We start from the raw sequence: 20,806 nt of genomic DNA, 5'->3' as shown, positions 1-20,806 counted from the left end.
TTACGCGAGAAGTAAAGTTTCGTTAATGCTAATGAAATAAAACAAAATAGGATAAGAATATAATAGTTTAGGAACCAATTTTGGCTATATATTTGCACGTTAGGAGGGCGGGGGTAAAGCACAGCATATAGGAAATACTTAACCTAACCTAGGTACCTTTTTTTGCCCCTTCAACCCCAAAAAACTAAAGTTTAAATATTGTAAACAGAGTTAGAAGCCCCTGTGCAATGCTGTCGTTGAAAAACCTGCTTGACTAGTTTCTCCTATCTGTTTGCAATACAATTATTGCGTACTTACCGGTTTCTACATAAGTACCGAAAGCACAAAAAATATTAAAAAACTGAATTTAATTTAAAAGGTATTTTAAACTTAATTTAAAGGGTCCCTTACTAGTACAGCTACAAATCGTGAGCACAAAACACTCAGTAACAATCCACACACACACACGCAGAGGCAAAGACTTCTTACATTTAAGCCAGGCCGTATCTGGATGGGGGTTAAGGGGTTTTTAACACCCCTCCTCTAAAAATGTTTGTCCATCCTGTAATAAAGTAAGGGTAACATATGTAAAAAAATTTATGCACATTTAAAGTTTTCTATGTAGTAACTACCGAAATCTCGATATTTCGTGGGTTGGAGCTCAAAGACCCCCCCCCTCCCGCAATATCCGTACATATCTGTTTTCTATATGTCAGGTATACCAATATTTCAGGTTACATCTGTTTTATGTCTAGGTTACATTTGTTTCGCAGTAGCTTGACTGCGTCAATAAAAAAAGAGACATTTGCCATTTTCCAAAAATTTTCATGAGAGTCAAAAAAGAAAATTATTTTGGCGAGCGGCAGAGATAGATAGAAAGTTTCTGATTGTGCCAATCGATTCCCGAGCTGAATTTATCCAGGTTGTATATAACTCATTTTGGCCAAAATAACATATGTTTCTTTTTTGATTACGACAGCCGAGCTGAGAGGCTTGTCACATTGGTTGACACAAGGTCTCTATTTCTCATTAGTTTTGAAAATATGCTTGTTTCTGACTAGTGGTTTATTTTGAGCGTACCAAATATAGACTCTGTAAAGAAAGTTGCCTTTTGTGTGCCAATGTGGAATCACTTTAACCCTTTTATCTTGTGAAAATCGTGATTGGATCCTCATGTTTGGATACTTCCAAGCAATGTTTCGGGGGTTAAAAAACTGATAAGCAGCAGCCTATTAAAAGTAGTATCACATCGGTCATGCAACACCCTAAAGTTAGAAAGGTCTAAAGGGTTTTGCAAAATCAAGGTTGAAAATTTTCGCTCTAGGTTGACTATGACAAATAAAAACGATTTACCATAAAACACTCATAAACCTTGAATCACAGCACATGAAAATTGTTTGACATGTGGATGGTATTCATCAGATTTGTCTATATACATATGGCTGGGAACCCCAACAGGGTTGTCGACCTGCTCTAACTCAAGGGCAATAATAAAAGCAGACAAACTAATTTCATGCAATGATCCCTTTTGAAAGTGCAATAATCGATTTAGATCACAGCGGTACGAGATTCAACCAAGCATTCACATATGTAAACATTTCAATAACAGGTATGATGCATGACACATCTTTTAATTTGCACGTTAGGTCATTGATCATATGATTTATCAACTGAAGTTCGTAAGAGGATTTACAAGAAGAAAAGCAATGGAGGCTTTTCAAAGAAATAATAGTTAAAAGACAATTTAGACATAACGCTTGATGAAAAGGACCAAAATATGACTCAATCAACGGATTGATTCGATCACGTCAAGCGTGATTGTGCGTCATAAAAGAGCCACCTAGGCCGTTGTGAGTGGCGAGTCTCAATGTCTTATCCTTAAGTAATTGAATTATTCGACGAAATTGCAATAGTAGTATCTTGCGATGTTAATTTACGAATTTTTAAATATAACTAAAATTACCCCAAAGTACTTCAAAATACTGAGTGGATTTTAATTACCCATATCAGTGGTGGCCACCGTGTGCACTTCATCCGATCCTCATTAGCCTACCCTCTTCTTTGTCGATCAAATTATATATATATATATATATATATATATATATATATATATATATATATATATATATATATATATATATATATATATATATATATATATATATATATATATATATATATATAATATATATATATATATATATATATATATATATATATATATATATATATATAGACAAAAAGAATGTAAGTTGAAATGACAAACAAATTAAGATACAGTATTACATTACAATATATTTAAAATGAAGCTAAAAAACATGAAATTAAAGTTGAAAAGATAAAGAGATTAAGGTACAGCATAACGTTCCAATCTGTTGAAAATGAAGCTACTTGAAGACATAAAAACATAGCAGCTTGCCACCACGTGTCTACTTCTCTCAGGTAGGATGGGCCCCCCCTAATATCACGATTACACATCTCATTTAACTTCCAATATTTGTCATTCAATACGATTGTTTTCGTGCTTATTTCAATCCTCTCTAATAATTTCTTGTGTACTGTTATGTCTGATCTACTGGCTGCTTTGCCTCGGGGTCTGTCAAAACTCCAATATTCCAGGGAGAAAGGGAAAAATATGAAAAAAATAGCAAAAAGGAGAATTTATGAAAATCATATCATTTCAGAATTTGGGTCCAAGGCCTCAGCCTTCATTCTCCTTTTCTTTTTTGAAGAAGTCAAGGAAACTAAAAAACCATTTCAAGCGCATAAGACTTAAAAATTAAATAAAACCAGTAGCGTAAATTGGGAGGGGGAGCAGGAGAGCATGTGCCCCCTCAGATTTTGAGAAATACCGTTTTTTTGGTATCTTCGTTGAAATATGCCTTTTTTGGTATTTTTATTGACGAATTGAAAAAATTACCCCCCCCCCTCTTTGACTTTGAAAAAGAATATTTTGACCCCCCCCCTCATAATTTTTATAAGTTGACACCACTGACAGAAAACAGGTTTTGCAAAGGCTCGCTGAAATTGATTTGGATCTTATTACAGCAAGATCTTACTCAATACTGCTGTTATATTGGCCTTTATATTTCTTAAGCTTCTGTCAAATCAAAATTAACGAAGTTAAACGTTTGGTAAAAAAATTTATCTGCATGGGTAGCGCCATTTTAGGTGAGTGGCCACACTCGCCGATAATGTAACGTCAAAGCACCGAAGTATGCATGATTTCAAATTATAACCCCTCCCTGGTGACAAAATATAATATTAAAAGCTTATTTAAAAAAACGCACATTATTCTTCTTATTCCTAATACACTTTTACTCCTCAGTTATTTACCTCAATAATTCTTGTCTGCGGCGATTCTGGCCTCTCTTGCACCCGGAGTGAAATCTTAATTAGCCCCCCCCCTGTCTCCCAAAAATTGTCAAGCCAAATTTTAGCAGACTTTTCACTGTTACTTACCCAAGACCGCTCAAGTTGTTCATTCATTGTCGCATTGTAAAGCCGGTTTTTTTCGTTAGTTTCTTTCAGCTTAGCGTGAGACCGGATAAAGAGAAGTGACAGAATAAATGAGAAATATACAACTTGTGCTGTATATTTGCACATTAGGGGGAGGGGTAAATTATTTGAACAGTGTAAAGTTATAAAACAATTCTTACTACTTAATATGCATAATAATTGTACCTAACACATTAGGCATACGAACCCGCTATACTTCCCCCCCCCCTAATGTGCAAATATATAGCCCAAATTTGTATCTAAATTATTATATTTTTATTATACTTAGGTATATTCCATTAGGATTGAGTGTCAGAGAAACAGGTTCTACTTAGGTGAAAAATTACAAAATGATCGGGGTATATCATAAAAGTACCTTTTCATTTATTGACAAAATTTTCCATTTATTTAAATCTGGTTTTTCCTACTTTAGCCTCTGCAAAATTATTAATTATCTCGACATACGGTAAAAAAAATACGAACAGACTTGAACACGAAAGATCACAAAAAAATGAAATTAATTAAATTTGGTCTACTTGCTTTTATTTTCAAGGAATGGTGATGAAGATATGGGGAAAATGAAAACTTTGGATTCAATTTGCACATACTTACTGCTAACTGCGTCCTCTAATTTATTTTTGAAAAAAATAAATTTCAAAAATTACAAAATGATTATAACTGTTAGAGGTACTGTTCTATTAGCTGTAATCCACGCGATACATTGTACAGCGAAGATGCTAAAGAAACTAGTCAAACAGGTTTTTTCAACGAAGATTTCCTATGCTGAGGATTGCAAACAGTGATTTATCACTGCGTTTACAATATTTAAACTTTTGTTTTTTTGGGGTTTAGGGGGAAAAAGGTACCTAGGTTTGGTTAGGTTATTTTATGTATTTAATATATACTATGCTTTACCCCCACCCGCCTAATGTACAATTTGCTTCTAAATTATTATTAATTCATCCTATTTTGTTTTATTTCATTAGCACTAACCAAACTTCACTTCTTGCGTGGATTACAGCTAATAGAACAGTACTCTGTTAGATTTTGTATTTGAAGTTTTGAAATTTCTGCTCCCAGGGCATGTTCCCCCTCTTGCCCCCCCTAAAAGTTCCTCTGATTCTAGTATATGTAAAAACATAAACAGAGTACAGTGCACCATATTTGAGGGGATGCCCACTTTCAAAAATCATGTACACATGGTGGCGTGTGCAATGTGTGACGCAAAGTAGCATGAAGATTGCGTGCCAACCAAGAGACAATCCAAGATATACCCCAGGTGGGAAAGAGTAAGCAGCAACTCGACCCTAGTATAGCTTAAGGGGCCGCTAGGGACTCTACAAGAGAGTCCTAGAAGAATTGTCCAAGGGACGAGTAAAAACTTCAGTAACGTGTCACAATACAACGTATCAGAAGGTGCTCTCAGTGAGCGTTTAAGTAAAGAAGAAAACTAGCCTAAATTCTAACAAAACAAACTAAAAAATTGAAAAGTTAATTCGATTACCGCGGACTAAAAAACAGAAAAAGATCTCGAATAGAAAAAAACTTGGCAAATCGTCTCAGCCACTTTTACTATCATAACTTGAATGAAACATTGGGATTGCCTATAGTTGTATTCTTTTCAAAGTCAAGGTTACTTACGAACCGGAATTTCCCACCCCTCAATATCTAGTCTATCATACTGCAATGTCATATTTTCAGAACCAATAGGAATAGACAAGCTATAGTTGCAGTCATAGCCATTGAAAGGGGGGAAGGAAACTGGGGCAATTTGCCCAAGATACTATTGCTGGAGGGGGGGGGGTCTGGGCAAATTTTTCCCTTTGATTCGATTTTTTGGTTAATATTTGAGTCGGGAGGTGGCTTGGTAATTAACTTCTCAGCGGGCACCACCATCCCTAGGTAAGGCTATGGTTGCAGCGAAAGCTGCAACCTAGTACAGAGCAAACCTTGGCCCATAGTAACCAAAAGTTTTGAGACGTGTTTTGAAAACAAACTGTCTTTTGAAAAAAAGTGTCATTTGAAGGAGATTCAGGAATGGTAACTGCTATTCTGCTTAATCTTAAAAGTGAAAATTTATTACGAAAACAAATTTATGGGAGTTCTGAAAAAGATCCTGATACCCCTCGAAAATGGCGTCGAAGCGAAATGAAAAGTGCACCGTTAAGATGGTCATAGTCAAAAACCCTTCAGAGGAGAATTACATCCACACCTTGAACAATAACTAAAATCAATTTTATCTGTCTGTGAAGCACTGTTGTTTCCTTTTTCCCAGGATTGATCGTTTCGAACCAGTGGCCGTAGAATATTGGAAAAGGGCTCATTCGCAAGGTCTAGGCCCCAAAATCTAGAGGTGGTCCCAACATGCGGGCTATCAATTATTATTAGAGTCAAACATTTAATGTAATGAACACAAGCCACCCTAGATTTAACTTAACTTTCCCCAGATTAAACAAAAGATCCTCGAAAAAATCCTGAAAAGATCCTGAAAAAAATCAAAAGATCCTCGAAAATGGCGTCGAATTGAAATGAAAAGTGCACCGTTAAGATGGTCATAGTAAAAAAACCCTTCAGAGGAGAATTACATCCACACCTTGAACAATAACTAAAATCAATTTTATTGTCTGTGAAGCACTGTTGTTTCCTTTTTCCCAGGATTGATCGTTTCGAACCAGTGGTCGTAGAATATTGGAAAAGGGCTCATTCGCAAGGTCTAGGCCCCAAAATCTAGAGGTGGTCCCAACATGCGGGCTATCAATTATTATTAGAGTCAAACATTTAATGTAATGAACACAAGCCACCCTAGATTTAACTTAACTTTCCCCAGATTAAACAAAATGTATCTCAAAGAGGTCATAGTGGGGAACAATTTCACTCAAGAACTGCAAGATAAAATGTGTGCATTGGCCTTAAATTCTCCGATTGTAAAAGAAAATTAAATAGATGAATAGGTTTTTCCCCACCATTTATAGATAACGAGAAGAGCGCCAGAAGCAAATGACGTTCTGATGTCAAGAGGGATTAGCATGGCACAAATAATAACTGAGTATGCCACAGCTCAGGGACGTACACAGGGGAGGTGTAGGGGTTCGGCTCTATCCACTAAATCGTACATTTTCCAGAATGTATGGACATTTCTTATTCAAATAATACAAAGATATTTAGGCTTTTATTATCCCTCCCTCCTAAAAGAATGCTACGCACGTTCCAGCTACGTGCACAGTATATCCCCCCCCCCAATTGAATCCTTAATACGCTCTTGACCTTAACCCTTCCAAAAAACCAAATTTTTCCGGGAAGTTTAGACTCAATCCTCAATCCAACCCTGAACCGTTAATTTTTGCTCATTGGTGTGTCTCTCCTTATCCCACCCCCTTTCCAAAAAAATCAAACGGCACTGAGATTACGACTCACGACAGTATTACGACTAAAAACAATTGTTTTTAGAGCTGAATGTTACTGATTGGCTAGCAGTTAACGGTGACCCATTAGAGTTTGGACGACAGGCTTGCTAACTGTCCCTGTCAAAAGGACCCAGTACCTTAACTGAAACGTCGATTCGACACCCTGTGAGCCAGCAATGGCTCTGGAGGATCGTTAGCCTGTTTTTATTACACACATAAATCAAAATCTCAGAGATGCTATATGAAAAACAGGTTTTCGCTGCCTAGTCAGACATTGCTCACTCCGTGACAAAGATTTAAACTTTAGTTTTTTCGGGTTGAAGGGGCAAAAAAAGGTACTTAGGTTAGGTTATTTAATGTATGCTATGCTTTACCCCCACTCCACACCCCTAATGTGCAAATATATAGCCCAAATTTGTTTCTAAACTATTATATTCTCATCCTATTTTATTTCATTAACATTAACAAAAATTCACTTCTCGCGTGCTTACCAGATTCTAAATAAGTACCGTCCAACACGGAAGAAAAAAATTATCAGTATGGACATTTTTCAAAGACATGGTTTAACACGAACATTGATCATATCTGTTTGGCTGAATTTGGAAATGCGTAAAACGACGAAATATTCCTAAATTTACATTCCTTTCCGGAATATAATCTACTTTTCAGATGACTTTTAAGCAGGTTCTGTTTTCTCAGACATGCATAAATATTAAAACCTAGATTAATAGTATTTGATGCATTCATATTTTTCGTCAAATATAATAACTTTTTTTGTGGACGCATATACACCTTAAGCTTAACTTAGACCAATTTTATTAAAAGGTTTAGGGATTGATAAGCTTAGTTTAATTTCTTCCCTCTATTCGAAGAGCTTCTACTTGGATTAATTTTAATTCAGTTTAGAATTCCTTTTTTCATTCTAGCTAGAGCGCTCATTGGAGGAGAGGGAGTGGTCACCAATTCAATTTTCGTTTGGATATCCTGTTGGAGAAGCCTTTACCTGATGGCTTTTTTTTCAACTTGTAAGCAAAACTTTGCTATTTTGTTGGTTAGCATTATTGTTTGGACTTATTTCTCATCAACGGTTGATTCATAATGCAAAAAAATGAAGTTTTGTGCATATGGTCCAATTAGTGGGGCGGGGGCACTCGGACAAAATAGCCATATTAGTTACCCCTATGTTGGATACAGTGCTGAATGGGGAACTGAATACTACTAAGCTTTCGTTGTTATTGATTTCCCTCAAACTGGACGTGAAGGTGCACGATTACTGAACTTGCGACTTTCTGAAATTTCTCTGGGCATTCGTCCACGAACCAGCAAAAAAACACTAATCCCAATTATAAAAACTCGCGACTAACAAGTCTTTGATCCTACGTCGATCAATTTGTGATAGACAGGAAAATATGGTTAAGTTGCTTATAGGACAGAAATCAGATAGACAAAATAAAATATCATCAGATCTTCCACTTATTCTTATCATCAAAAATTGGTTTGTATTGCCAAACAAAGCCAGTTTGAAAAAAAAAAAAAAAAAAAAAAAATCAGTCCCATTAGTAGGCTGGGTGGAAATTGCCAAAGTGACGGTTTTATGTTTGGAAAGATTATGGGACCAAGAATCGGATGGTAGACTCAGTTTTTTTTTTTCCTATCTAAATTCCGTTCTATAAGAGACCTTAATCAAACATTTGAAGATAAGAGAGATAAGTGTTGAAAGAATAAATTCGTGTTGAAACGTACAGCAAATAATAGAGAAGTTGATCTATTTTGACAATGAATATCCCAATTAGAAATTCCATAATATCATTGAATGTTGTGGTTAATTTACAAAGACCATAGAAGTCTAACGTAAAAGGGTATGGCTATTTGGAACTCTGGGTAGAATATAAATTGCTATATCCTAGCCAAGTGGATTGGTGCGCTGGATTTACGATCCTTTGTCCGAGAGGACGAGGGTTCGAATCCTACTGTACTCAATTATTTGGGTTTGGGACGGGGGTCAGTGGCGTGACTCTGTAAGCTCAGCCAGAGTCGACCCAGCTTTAAATGGGTACCTGGAGAAATCTGGTGAAGGTACCCGGAGAAATCTGGGGAAGGTAAACAGGAAGGGTGGGCGAAAGCAAAGGATGGTTGGCCCCCAACCCCCCCATTGCACTTCCTGGATGAAGAGCCAAGAAACAGAGATCAGCACCGCCAGTAATGACTGTAAAGTCCAATGCCGTATTCTTTACCTTTACATTACATGCTATTACCATAATGATAAAACAAAATAGAGACCCCATACCATAAATCTTGTTTATGATATGTTCTGCTATTAATATACCCAACTCGTTTCTAGTCTTTCATTGAGTTTTACCTCTCTTTGTTTTTTTACCATGGGGTTCGGTTTAAGAACTTTCATACCCAACTTTACGAACTCTGCTCTTCGTTGGGGGCTAATATTTTTTGTAATTTTTATGGGAATACAATAAGACAGTTCTCAGTTTATTTCATTTTTTCGACTGAAGAGTAAAGAAACCACAACTTGTTTTTTGTAAACAATAAAAACCTTACAAGGGTTTTTATTTCTTAGAGTCAAGTTTGATTGAGGTAAATTTCTAATTTAGCTCCTTTTGGCTATCTTGGAAAGGGGTTGGGTTAGAAAAATAAAACTTTCAGGGATAGGTTTACAGGCTAAAGTATGCCCCGGGAAGGTATTTTAAAATACCAACCTCTTCTCCTTCTCTCTCTAGAGGTTTTTGACCTTTGATGACCTCGAAAAATCTCTGTAATATAAAAGCGAAACCTTGCAGAAGAGATCTGCGGCTTAAATGAAATTCAACAAACTTGTTTTCAGCTTCACAACTTTGGTCAATCTCAATTTATAAGGTTTTAAAGATATGCAAATACATTTCCTAAATTTTGAAAAAAAATTGATATGGCTTAAAATTCTTCTCAAATAACAGGATATTGCATTTTCAGAACTAAAGCCAGATAAAAAGAAACTAATAACTGAAAACTAAGGCAAAATGTTGTTTTGTAAAAATTTCAATTGACCTGTCATATAGGCAAATTTCAGGACCCTCTATAGGGAGAAGCAGTGGAAGTAGGTGCTTCAAAATACCTTCCCAGGACATGCTTTGGTAGTTTTTAAGCTTTTTCTTTTCTCAAGGTCTTCTTTTTGGTGCACACAGGACGACCCACCCAAATTTGTGTCTTTTTCTTTGATTAAAAAAAATCTTCATTTTCGTTTCTAGTTCTATTTAAATTATCATCGGTGAGGGAACTTACCCTATATTACAAATTGAACATATTCTGCACAAAATCCAAGTTGATCTACATTAACACTTAAAAGCTTAAACAATAACTCTCATTGTGAACAAATCACCTTAAACTTGATTTTTCTTCACTCTGTTTAGCGAAAGAGAGAGTATTCTTTGAACTAAGGGTTTTAGATACCATTTGGTAATGCAGCGTCTTGGTATCTGACTACCCATTTGGGTCGGGTATGTCCTTGCAATCGCGTTCAAAAGCCTCCCTTGTTCTTGTATGATTAATTAGGAGAACAATTTAGTTTAATCGAATTGAAACTGTACTATTTTCAAATTAACTCTAAAATTTTAGCAGCGAATAAAGAAGGAATTCACGTTGAGTATAAGGCTTCGTCGAGCGCTCATATTGGCAATTGGCTGAATGCGACATTCTTTATGAGATTTAGCTAAGCTCCAGATCTTGGCTAGAGCCTAAGCCAAAGACATGGTCGTATTCAGAGGGGTACTTGATTTTGACCTTCCCCTCCCCCTGACATCTTTCTCGACACAGAAAAAGTAACAAACTACATGTAAACAAACTTCTTCACACAAACCTTGATAATCATTAATCTGTTGCAGTAAATGGAACTTTTTGTACCACCTCCCCCTACTTGAACATGATCCTGGATATGACCCTTTCCAAAATTAATTTTTTTACATTTTAAGATTAAGCCAGATCCAGCCTAATTATTTAGCTACACCTCTTGTAGCCAGCCACAAAGAAAAATGGCTAAGCAGCCGAATGATGTTTAATAGGGATTACAGGGAGATTATGCATCAACGTTTCCAAATGATCAAAAAAGAAGAAAAAGAAGGTCTTCTTTCACCCTGTGGTGAAAGACAGGGATTGATCTTTGCTTGGTAGTACTGGACCCGGAGTTTGATCTTAGCTCCCGCACGTTAGTGTCTCCAAATTACCAAACAAGTAGAAGAAGAAGAGGTTTTCCTTGTTTGATTTATTGGAGACGTTATTGCATAACCTCCGCGCAATTCCAGTTCTTCTTTCTTCTTCTACTTCCTTGATTTCTTGGAGACGCTAATGCATAATCTCCACGCTAGTCACTCCACGTTAAAAAAAAAATGGTAAAACTGGAACAAATGGCAACACAAATGATTTTTACGGCAAAATCATCAGAAAAGTTTGGAAAATAACACACTTAAAGTCTGCAAAAATCTGAATCTCGGAAATGTCCACAAATTGAATTTAAACCCCTGAATTTTAACCTAAAAAATAATGGTTTGACTTTGAATGGGTTTTAAAGTTTTTTTTTTACGTCTTCGCACCTTCTGTGAACGATAATTAGCTTTAAAATCAGCCAACACTCCTAAAACTTATTTGTTTTTAGTGTTTAAAGTAATGTCAAAAAATAGTAGTATTATGTTTACACATTTGTACCTGTGACATTTGTACACATATGTTTCCTGTTAGCGTTTCAAGTTATGAGAAGTGCCTGCAGGACATCTCTTACAAACCTCATCTACAAGAACCTCCAGTTTCGACAAGTTGTCCTCTAGCCTATCTAGTCTTTACGTTATTGATGGCATGTGGTTGCCAAACGATACCATGGCAAATAGATTTATCTTATGAGGCTATCTGTGCAACTCTGTGTAACACTGGGGTTGTAGTGATGTTTGAGCACTGCGTAGATCACGATCGTACGTGCATCTGAGCGTGTTTCTCGGTCTTCCCCTCTGTCGACGCCCACGCGACTGCCATTGCTGAACGTGGTTCGGGATTCTTGAGTCCTCTATCCGAAGGACGTGGCCTATATAGCTTCATCTCTTCTTCTTAATCACTTCAGTAATAAGCGGCTGGCCAGTTCTTCTAGGGACCTGAATGTTGTTAACTCTTTGACGCCAACCAATATTCAGCACGCGTCTCAAGCATATATTTTCGAAAGCTGTGAGTCTTTTCTCTGTCCCAACATCTAGTTTCCAGCACTCACTGGAATACAATAGCACGGACAAAACGTTGCTATTAAGAAGTCGCAGCTTTAGTGCAAGCGAGTACTTCTTTGATTTTCATAATGGCTAAAGTTTGTTGAAAGCAGCGTTTGCCATGCCAATTCTTCTCTTGACCTCATTTTGCACTTTTCCTGTGAAATCGACCCAGCTTCCAGGGTATTTAAATTCATGGACTTGTTCGACTCTACGATTTTTGTGCAGGAGCTCGACTGGCGAGCCTGATGTTGCCATTGTTTTAGTCTTCTCTATGTTGATTTTTAGGCCAACTTTCTCCGCTTTAACGGTCACTTTATTAAGGAGCTCCTGGAGTCGCTGCTTTGTCATTTCCAGAAGTGCCACATCATCCGCAAAGTCAAGGTCCGAGAGGATTTTATTTCCGACTATTATTCCAAAGCCAGCCGCTTCTCTCAAGACATAATCCATTAAAATTACAAATAAAAAGGGTGATAAAACGCATCTCTGATACACTCCAGACATAATTTTGAAGTAGCTAGTTGTTCCATTCTCTGTCTTTATGCAACATTCCGTATTTTCATAAAAGGCCATGATCAAACTTACTATTTTTTGGGGGACACCATAATACAGTAGAATTTCCCAGAGTGTGTCACGGTCCACGGAATAGAAGGCCTTTTCAAAATCAATGAAGAGCATGTATACTTTGTTGGACCGCTCATTTGCTTCTTCTATCAGAGTCCTGAGCGTGAATATGAGATCTGAACAAGATCTACCTGTCCGAAAGCTATGTTGCGCTTCTCTCAGATACGGATCAAGTGTTTTTTTCAGTCGTTCCAGTATTACAAGCGCTACAACCTTACTTGGTACTGATATTAGGTTTATACCTCACCAGTTATCGCAGATAAGAGCATCACATTTCTGAAATATCTTAACAATCGTCCCCTTGGTCCAGTCGTCAGGTAACTTTTCGGACTGACAGACTGCTGCAATCAGTATTATACATACTAAAAGGTGTTCCCTCACTGATGCATTGATCATGTCCGAAGTTATGCAGTTTTCGCCGGGTGATCTTCCATTCTTGGGTTTTTTCACTGCAACAAGTATTTCCGCAGATGTGAAGGGATTTTTGTCCATTTTAAGGTTAAGAAAGGGCATTGAAGAGATGCTGTCTCGGTCAGTTGTTCTCGGTCTATTTAAAACCTTCTCGAAGTGGGATACCCACCTTTCGTCAATTTTCTCAGTTTCGGTGAGAACATTTCCGCTCTCATCTTTGACTTGGCTGGATCTGCTGGGAAGCTTTCCTAGCATTTCATTTGTGAGCCTGTAAACTGCTTTGGAGTCTCCTTTTCCAGCTGCTTCCTCTGCTAGTCTAGCCTTATCTTCTACCCACATCCGCGTGTCAGCTTTTGCCGACTTTTTTATATATTTGTCCTTCATTCTACATAGGCCTTTTGGAAAGACTGAAGGTCTGTCGCCACCAGCAGATAAAATGTTCAATCTCAAGTCATTGCACTCGTCTATTAGTTTCCAAGTTTCCTGTGATATCCATTTTTCTTTCGGTTTCTTTTTATACCCGAGCACATCCCTACAACGTCATTGTACGTTGTCTTCATTTTTTGCCATGCTGTTTCCGGACTGTCTGTGCCGTTTTCTATTCCAAGCGGAGCGAATGAGTATCTTCAACTCCATACAAAATTTTCTTCGGGTTTCTCGGACATGTAACTCATCCACATCATAAAGCTTCGTAGAATTCGACTTTGCGTTTTTGGGCACTTTCAGCTTGACTTTCAATTTTGCTACCATCAGGATGTGGTCCGACTGGGCATCTGCCACTTTGAAGCCACGTACGTCCAGAAGACTTGTCCGCTATCTCCTTGAGATTAGGAAATGATCTATTTGGTTCTTCGTCCTGCCGTCTCGCGAGATCCATGACTGTTTGTGGATGGTTTTATGTTCAAACTGAGTTATGCCGACCATAAGATCACTACTCAGAGCATAATTTACCAGGAGGGCTCCGTTCTCATTCATTTCACCAAGAGCATCTCTCCCTAGGACCTGCGGATAGTATTATCTTTCTACTCCTACCTTTGTATTGAAGTTCCCAACCACAAAAATAAGGTCATGTGATGGGACTTCTGATGTAAATGACTGAAGAACTTGGTAGAATGACTCCTTATCAGTATCGTCTGCATCATTTGTAGGAGCATGACACGCAATGATTGAAATTTTCAGATGGTTGGTTACAAATATTACAAGTAAACACCTCTCACTGACTGGCTTCCATTCAACTAGTGCTTTACCGGCCTGGTCAGACAGCATTATCCCAACTCCAGCCTGGTGCCGGGATTCATTTCCGCTGTAAATTAGTGAGTAACCCTCTCCTAGTTGTTCATGTCCAGATCCAATCCACCTGAATTCACTTAGACCAAGGAGATCTAGCTTATACTTCTTCATCTCTCTGAGTACTTGTTCAGGTCTTGTCAGCTGGTTTAGTGTCCTTACATTCCAAAATCCAAATTTCGCATTAGTTTTTGCTGTCATAAATCGTGTCCGTGGGCGTGCTGAGGTTGTCGTCAAATGGTGTAGTGGGATATCCGAAGCTATCATCGATGTTTCTTTTGCAATTTGGAATTTCACGGGGATAGGTCGCAAGCCCATCGTCCAACCCTCCTCATTTTACGGACTTGGGACCGTCATGCTCCACTGACCTCTGCAGGCCAGGGTCCTTGCAAGGTTGAGTAAGGTTGAGTTATGGCTTTAAGAGAAGGTGATTAAAATTCATCATACCTCTGGCGATGCCGATTTTCTTACTGTGAAGACAGCTGTTTCTACTGTGACTGTGACGGAAGCTTTGATTTTTGGTAGTCGTTAGTGAAATAGACTTGTAGGTTCATGTGATCCATTATTAAAAAAAAAACAAACAAACAAAAAGAAGAATAACTACCTTTCTACAAAGTTGAAAAAAAGCCTAGCGCGAAGGATTTCACTATTCTAAAAGTAAAGCCGAGCCTCGGTGACACTGCAGCTGACATTATGCTCTTGCATGCCTTTCTTGGTATTGACATTTCATCAAGACTGCAAAATCTCACCAAGCAGGCCAGGATCATGCTTTCGAAAAGCGACAGGTGTTTTCACGAAGCCACTTTAGTGTTCAATCAAGACACAGTCAAGATACCAAGATAATCGAGATACCCTGAATTGAACATGCACTTGAGGAATTTATGCAGCCGCTCTGGTAGAAGTTTTCACATCTGTTATGACTGGCACGATTTCACCATCTTGAAGGGACATAGCCCGAGGAGTGGGTTCCCGACTGGAAGAATTTCCATTTCGCACAGTTATCTGAAAGTGGACTTGATAGAAGAAATATCGAACATTTTACGTTGTGAGTGGAAGTCTTTCAGTGCTAACAAAGGGTATCAGCGGCACAGTTTGTTGACAAAAAGCCGGTGTTGTAGGGAAAAGAGCGTTTCATTCTTTTCTGCGTGATAAATACTGAGTGCTGTTTACTCTCAAGCCCTCAATTTTGTGTCTTGATTGAACATTGAAGAAGCTTCGTAAAAAGGCTTGTTAAATCTTGTAAGTGTGAACCCGACCGGCTTACCGAGATCTTTTTTCTTCTTTTTTTTAATGATTGTTAAGCATAATTTACGAATTTGTATCACTACCGACAACCAAAACTTCTGTCACAGTCTCAATAGGAACATCTATCTTCACAATAAGAGAGTCGGTATGGTCAGTGGATTGATGAACTTTAATCTCCTTCTTTTTTAAACCGTAGCGCGTTGTAAAATGAAACTCTGCTTGCTTGCTTTGTCGGTAAGAAATTGTTCCTTGTTAACAGAAAGGGGCATAGACGGATCGCACGGTCAAAGGTTCATTTTGTTCTTTTTTGTTTAGCGCAGTCTTTGATCAAAGGTCTGCTATATCCGTCAAAGACAACATCAGAATTTTTGAAATTCTGCCTAAAATAAGCCACATAGTTGTCACCGATCCTGTGCAGCAACCACTCTCCATCAATTACGGTAGGACAAGGAAGGCTGGGGGACTTCAATTCCAAACTTTTGTAGATAGGGTTTGCAAGAGACACTGTGCCAGGACTTATTATAACTTAATACTGATATAATAACTTAATACTAAAGCGCCATGTTTTCAAAATTTCGATATTCAACCCTAGGTTTTCTAAATTATTTGATCAAAATTTTGATGTAGCCCTTTTTTTCAAAATACTCTCAAGTTCAAATAACTATACTCTGGAGATGACAAGGCAACCGAGAATCCCTGGGTCAAGGGCTGTAAGTTATGCAAGTTGGCCATGTTGACATATAAGGTTTATTATTGGGAAAGTGGAGCATGTTCGACCCTGGGTCTCCAAATGCTTTTTTAGACCCCTCATGCTTTTTTAGGTGCCCTCCCCCTCCTCAAAAATGATCAAAATTTTGAGATAGCCATTTTGTTAAAAACAGTCAAATGGTTCAATAACTGTGCCTTCATGGATGACATAACGCTCAATTTGCCTAGTGCTTACTTATAGAGTTTATTTTTGGGAAAGGGAGAATGTTTGATTGTTAGTGTCCGAAAAGACTAAGGCTATTAAGGTGAAACTTAAAGCATCCTATGGATCCAGGTTATCAAAAGGGCTTATCCGCTATGTCTTAGGACCGACCAATGGTATTAACTTGACACCGTTTGGGCCACTGATACTAATACTATGCACATGCGACTCCTTGTGACTGCGTCTACGACTATTTACGACTGTAACTATTTCCAACTTTGACTACTTGCGAATTTGACTGCTTGCGAATGCGACTACTTGCGACAAAGAAACGTATTTGCTCCGTATTTCGTTGCAAAACACAGTAAAAGGTCATATTGCAATTTTTGTGAGCTCTTTACTAAGGACATGTTAACTATTCGAAAGAACAAAACGGCAAGTGTAGAAACAAATTTTCCCTTTATGAGAAGGAATTGAGAATTATGTGTGAAAGTAAGTAATGAAATATTTCAAGGTGGAAGCTGAATAAGATGCTAGCTTCTTCCAACACCTGGTCATAGCGGCATGACGACGGAAGCTAAATTTAGGAATTTTATCGGCTTTCATCATAATTACCCTAAAATCATCTTACAATCGTGACTATAGAGTAATTAAACTTTTTGTCCATATTCAATGCGACATTTTCACTTTATAACTCAATGTCAAAAGTATAGGATATGTTCGTCTAAAAATATTTGTAACAAAAAAAATAATCCTTTTATCCTTTGTTACTCTAGTACTACGTTCAGAATGAAATTTTCAATACTATTAGATTAAAAAAAGAACAAAAATACCAATTTTCAATAAATCTCCTGAATTTATTTATTTGAACCGTTCATAATTAAATTCAAATAGGGCACCTAGACATCATTTAACAGCGAACAAAGATTATAAGGACTAGCATAACATTAAAATGGACTAGATGACTTTTAGTTACAGGCCGTATCTGATTTCTTAGTATTTTTAAGGTAATAACCAAACACTGCTTGCTAAGCAGTTCTCAAAGGGAGGATCAGCAGAGCAATACACATTCGATCAACTTTTGATCTTTCCAGAGCTTCCTCATAGACCTTGCATCAGTAGTCGTACCTTTAATTGGATTTGATTCTTTAAAATCATTTTGCGAGCCACAGCGTCGGCTGACCGTCTCAAAGACAAAGGGTCCGTTACCGAATCGTTCCAAAGGACTAGCCACCATAGAGAGCTACCGAGTGTCTGTGGTTTGACTATGAAACTTGATTTAAAAGACAATGAAATTTGACCTCCCCTGTGTTGGCAAGGTTTTCAGTCAAAGCGGGTAGCACCACAGGGAACTACTAAAGCAGTAAGATTGCTCAAATGATATTTCCTTTGAGCTAAGCTAACTGTTGGTGTTTTCATATCATGTATGCTAAAAAAAAATTTAGGGACTGCCTTTCCTTAAACCTTAAAAGGAAACCCTCCTCTCCTGAAAAAATCATCTCCTGAACCTTAAAAAGAAAATTCTGTTCCATTTAATAAAAAAAAACTAAATTCAGACTTTCGAATGATAATGTGGGTGTGACTGCTTAGTAGTATGTTTTTTGCTTAGTAGTAGTCGTAACTAATGAAAAAAAGCTTAGCAAACGATTTTTGGTCTTTATCTCGAAAGTGATTCATTGTCAGATATGTGCTCTAGGCGTCGCAGTGGCGATATTTAACCTTAGAAAGAACTGACTTCACTTCAGGCAATTTCGTAAAAAAAATCAGGGTTTTGCTGTATTTAAATCTATCAGACGTGCGAAGTGATGGGTTTATTTGGCAAAATTTGATCAACTACTACTGACAGCAGGGCATTATTATTGAGCAATCATTGTTTGTTTGCTTTTTTGTTTTTACCTGTGATGTAAGCACGACAGAGACTATTGGCCTACACCCCAGGCCCCATAAGCTCGGGTGTTTACGCTTTTTTCACATAATTTCAGTTATTTTATGTATAATTTACTTACCCTCAAAGTCGTATCCAGGAAGGGGTTGGGTTTGAATCCCCCTCCGATATTTCTTTCTGACTCGTAAAAACGTAACAAAAATGCATATAAACAAATTTTGATACTTTTTAAAAGTTTTTTTGTACCCCCTTGAATTATAGACCCTGCTTACCCCCTTGAATTATCCGCCCTCACCAAGGCTATTCCTTCACATCTGCCTCATTGAGACACTAAGGGGCTACTCTCTTAGGCCATGTCCGAGCAATTTAGACACTGAGTGGCCAATTAGGAATTGCAATCATTACTAGACTAGTAAAGTTCAAAGTATGTCGATTAAATTACTGTAAAATAATAAGAAAATTGATTGTGACCATCGACTTAACAAGAAATATTTCCTCGGGGCGGGGGGGGGGGTTGGCTGCCAGCAAGTCATGAGAAGTAATTTAGCGTCTTCTATTAGAACACAGCTTTAGGCTACACCTAAAGATTTTATCAAAGGGATTGGGTGGCAGGGCTTTCTTTATGGTGTAAACTGCTCCATTGCCCCCTCAAGCTGCACACATGACTTGCAGATAATATAATTAACTGTTAAAGATTAAAAATTGATGATTAGCTAACTATCGATTAGGTACTTGCATGATAAACCCTCTGCCGCTCAAGTTGTTCATTCATTGACGCATTATGGAACCGTTTTTTTCGTTAGTTTCTTTTAGCTTAGCGTGAGACAAGGAAAAGAGAAGTGACAGAATAGATGAAAAATATATAATTTGGGCTATATTTGCACACTAGGGAGGGGGTGGGTGGTAGTAAAGTATTTGGACAGTGTGAAGTTAGAAAACAATTCTTACTACATAATACTGCATAATAATTGTATATTGTTCCTGTGGATGGAAGTTCTGCATGACTTGGTCTTCTACGTGGCTGAAGCCATCACGACCTCCAAAATAGTGCTCTCTGATGTTTAAATACATTGTATTCGTTTGACCATTAAATATAAGTGAAAATAAAGTTCCTGGTAGTACTTGTTACTAACCATCTCCCAAAGAATTTCCTGACAAAGCTCATGATGCCCTGCCTCGCCTTTTCCCCCTCTTTGCCTTTTGAAAACCTGCATGCATATAGTTTTTTCGTTGAATTGAAACTCCCCCTAAACGTTCCGTAAAAGTATCACCTTAGTACCCTTTGTGTCATTAGTTACAGTAACTTTAGTGTTAGTGTTGATAGTATACACATAGTACCTTTTGCCTAGTTTAAAATCCACCACAATTTACCATTAAAGGTCTAACTTAATAATGTAAGTCGTTCTTGAGATATTGCTTTGTCACCTTTTTGAAAATCTATATTCATTATAGATTTCCTATTCTATAATATTATTTGATTTCCCAGCGACTTTCTTGCTTGATAGTTGAAGTGTGATTTGTTTGTATTTAGTAGATTATTATGTTCGGTTGATTTGTTTTAGTCTTTATTTTCTCTTTTCTTTTGTTTTGCTACGCTTATTCATGCTTCTTTTTTATAGCGGGTTTGTAATAAATTATTATTATTATATGCTCATAGTTCATTTTGATTTAGTTCATCATCTGCCTAAATATTCATTGAATATTAAGACTTATTCAGTAAAACTACTGTTCATCAAGAATTTTGACTAAATAATCAAATCCCAAAATTTTACTTACAATTTAATATTTGAATTCTCAAGTAGAAAACAGGTATTGGCTGGTACACAAACTTTAACAGCAATAAATAACTTCCAATTTCCCTCCTAATGAACTTCTTGAGTTATCTAGGGGGAATTTGGGTGGGAATTGATCTAGGGAAATTTTCCACGGGGGGTCGATTTTCCGGGGGGGGGGGGATTTACCAGAGAGAGAATTTTCCGGTGGGAATTTTCGTGGAGGGGGGAACTTCCAAGGGGAATACACCGAGGGGATTTTCAACGGGGTAATTTTCCGGCGGGATTCCACTGGCTCCTGTTCTTCTTGGCAAAACGCCAAGGACTTCAAGGACTTCCCTGGTGTGGTGAAATGTAAAAATAATAGTGGTAAAAGTATATCAAATTTAAGCAATCCAAACTCCTTTTTTGTCATGTAAATCCTTAAGGAATCTTACTTGACGAAAATAATGTGGTTGGGTAGGTCCTAATAGAAGTTGCTGTATCCATAAATCATTCTGGCACACTCATTTAATTCATTAATTCATTAATGGCAGTAAAAAAAAAGTCCGCTTTCCATT

General features: G+C 37.5%; 3 protein-coding genes across 8 annotated transcripts in view; all 3 read right to left on the bottom strand.

The window, feature by feature from the left end:
* The window catches only part of Sb (serine proteinase stubble), a 147,371-nt gene that overhangs the window by 86,001 nt on the left and 40,564 nt on the right, over positions 1-20,806 (bottom strand). Inside the window, exon 1 of one of the 6 annotated variants that reach the window (XM_089106616.1) lies at positions 10,252-10,317. The exons of 1 other annotated variant lie outside the window; for it this stretch is intronic. The gene's annotated coding sequence lies outside the window, so the exon portion shown is untranslated. Of the gene's footprint in view, positions 1-468; positions 489-1,332; positions 1,355-4,981; positions 5,029-10,154; positions 10,318-20,806 lie in introns of those variants that run through there. 4 more of the 6 variants (XM_089106613.1, XM_089106615.1, XM_089106617.1 and 1 more) reach the window with 4 other exon arrangements.
* On the bottom strand, positions 12,980-13,531 carry LOC148939311 (uncharacterized). The gene has a single exon (XM_089106842.1). It carries the CDS (start codon positions 13,529-13,531, stop codon positions 12,980-12,982), a length of 552 nt encoding a protein of 183 aa, XP_088962968.1.
* Positions 14,162-14,752, bottom strand: LOC148939310 (protein CFDP2-like). The gene has a single exon (XM_089106841.1). The coding sequence runs from the start codon at positions 14,750-14,752 to the stop codon at positions 14,162-14,164; it is 591 nt and encodes a 196-aa protein (XP_088962967.1).

This window comes from Artemia sp. Qi Xiang Cuo, chromosome 21 (assembly GCF_049724085.1).
Source record: "Artemia sp. Qi Xiang Cuo chromosome 21, ASM4972408v1, whole genome shotgun sequence".
NCBI classification, from domain to species: Eukaryota; Metazoa; Arthropoda; class Branchiopoda; order Anostraca; family Artemiidae; genus Artemia; species Artemia sp. Qi Xiang Cuo.
The sequence above is the reverse complement of the archived record's forward strand: the minus strand, read 5'-3'. Positions and strand labels throughout refer to the sequence as shown.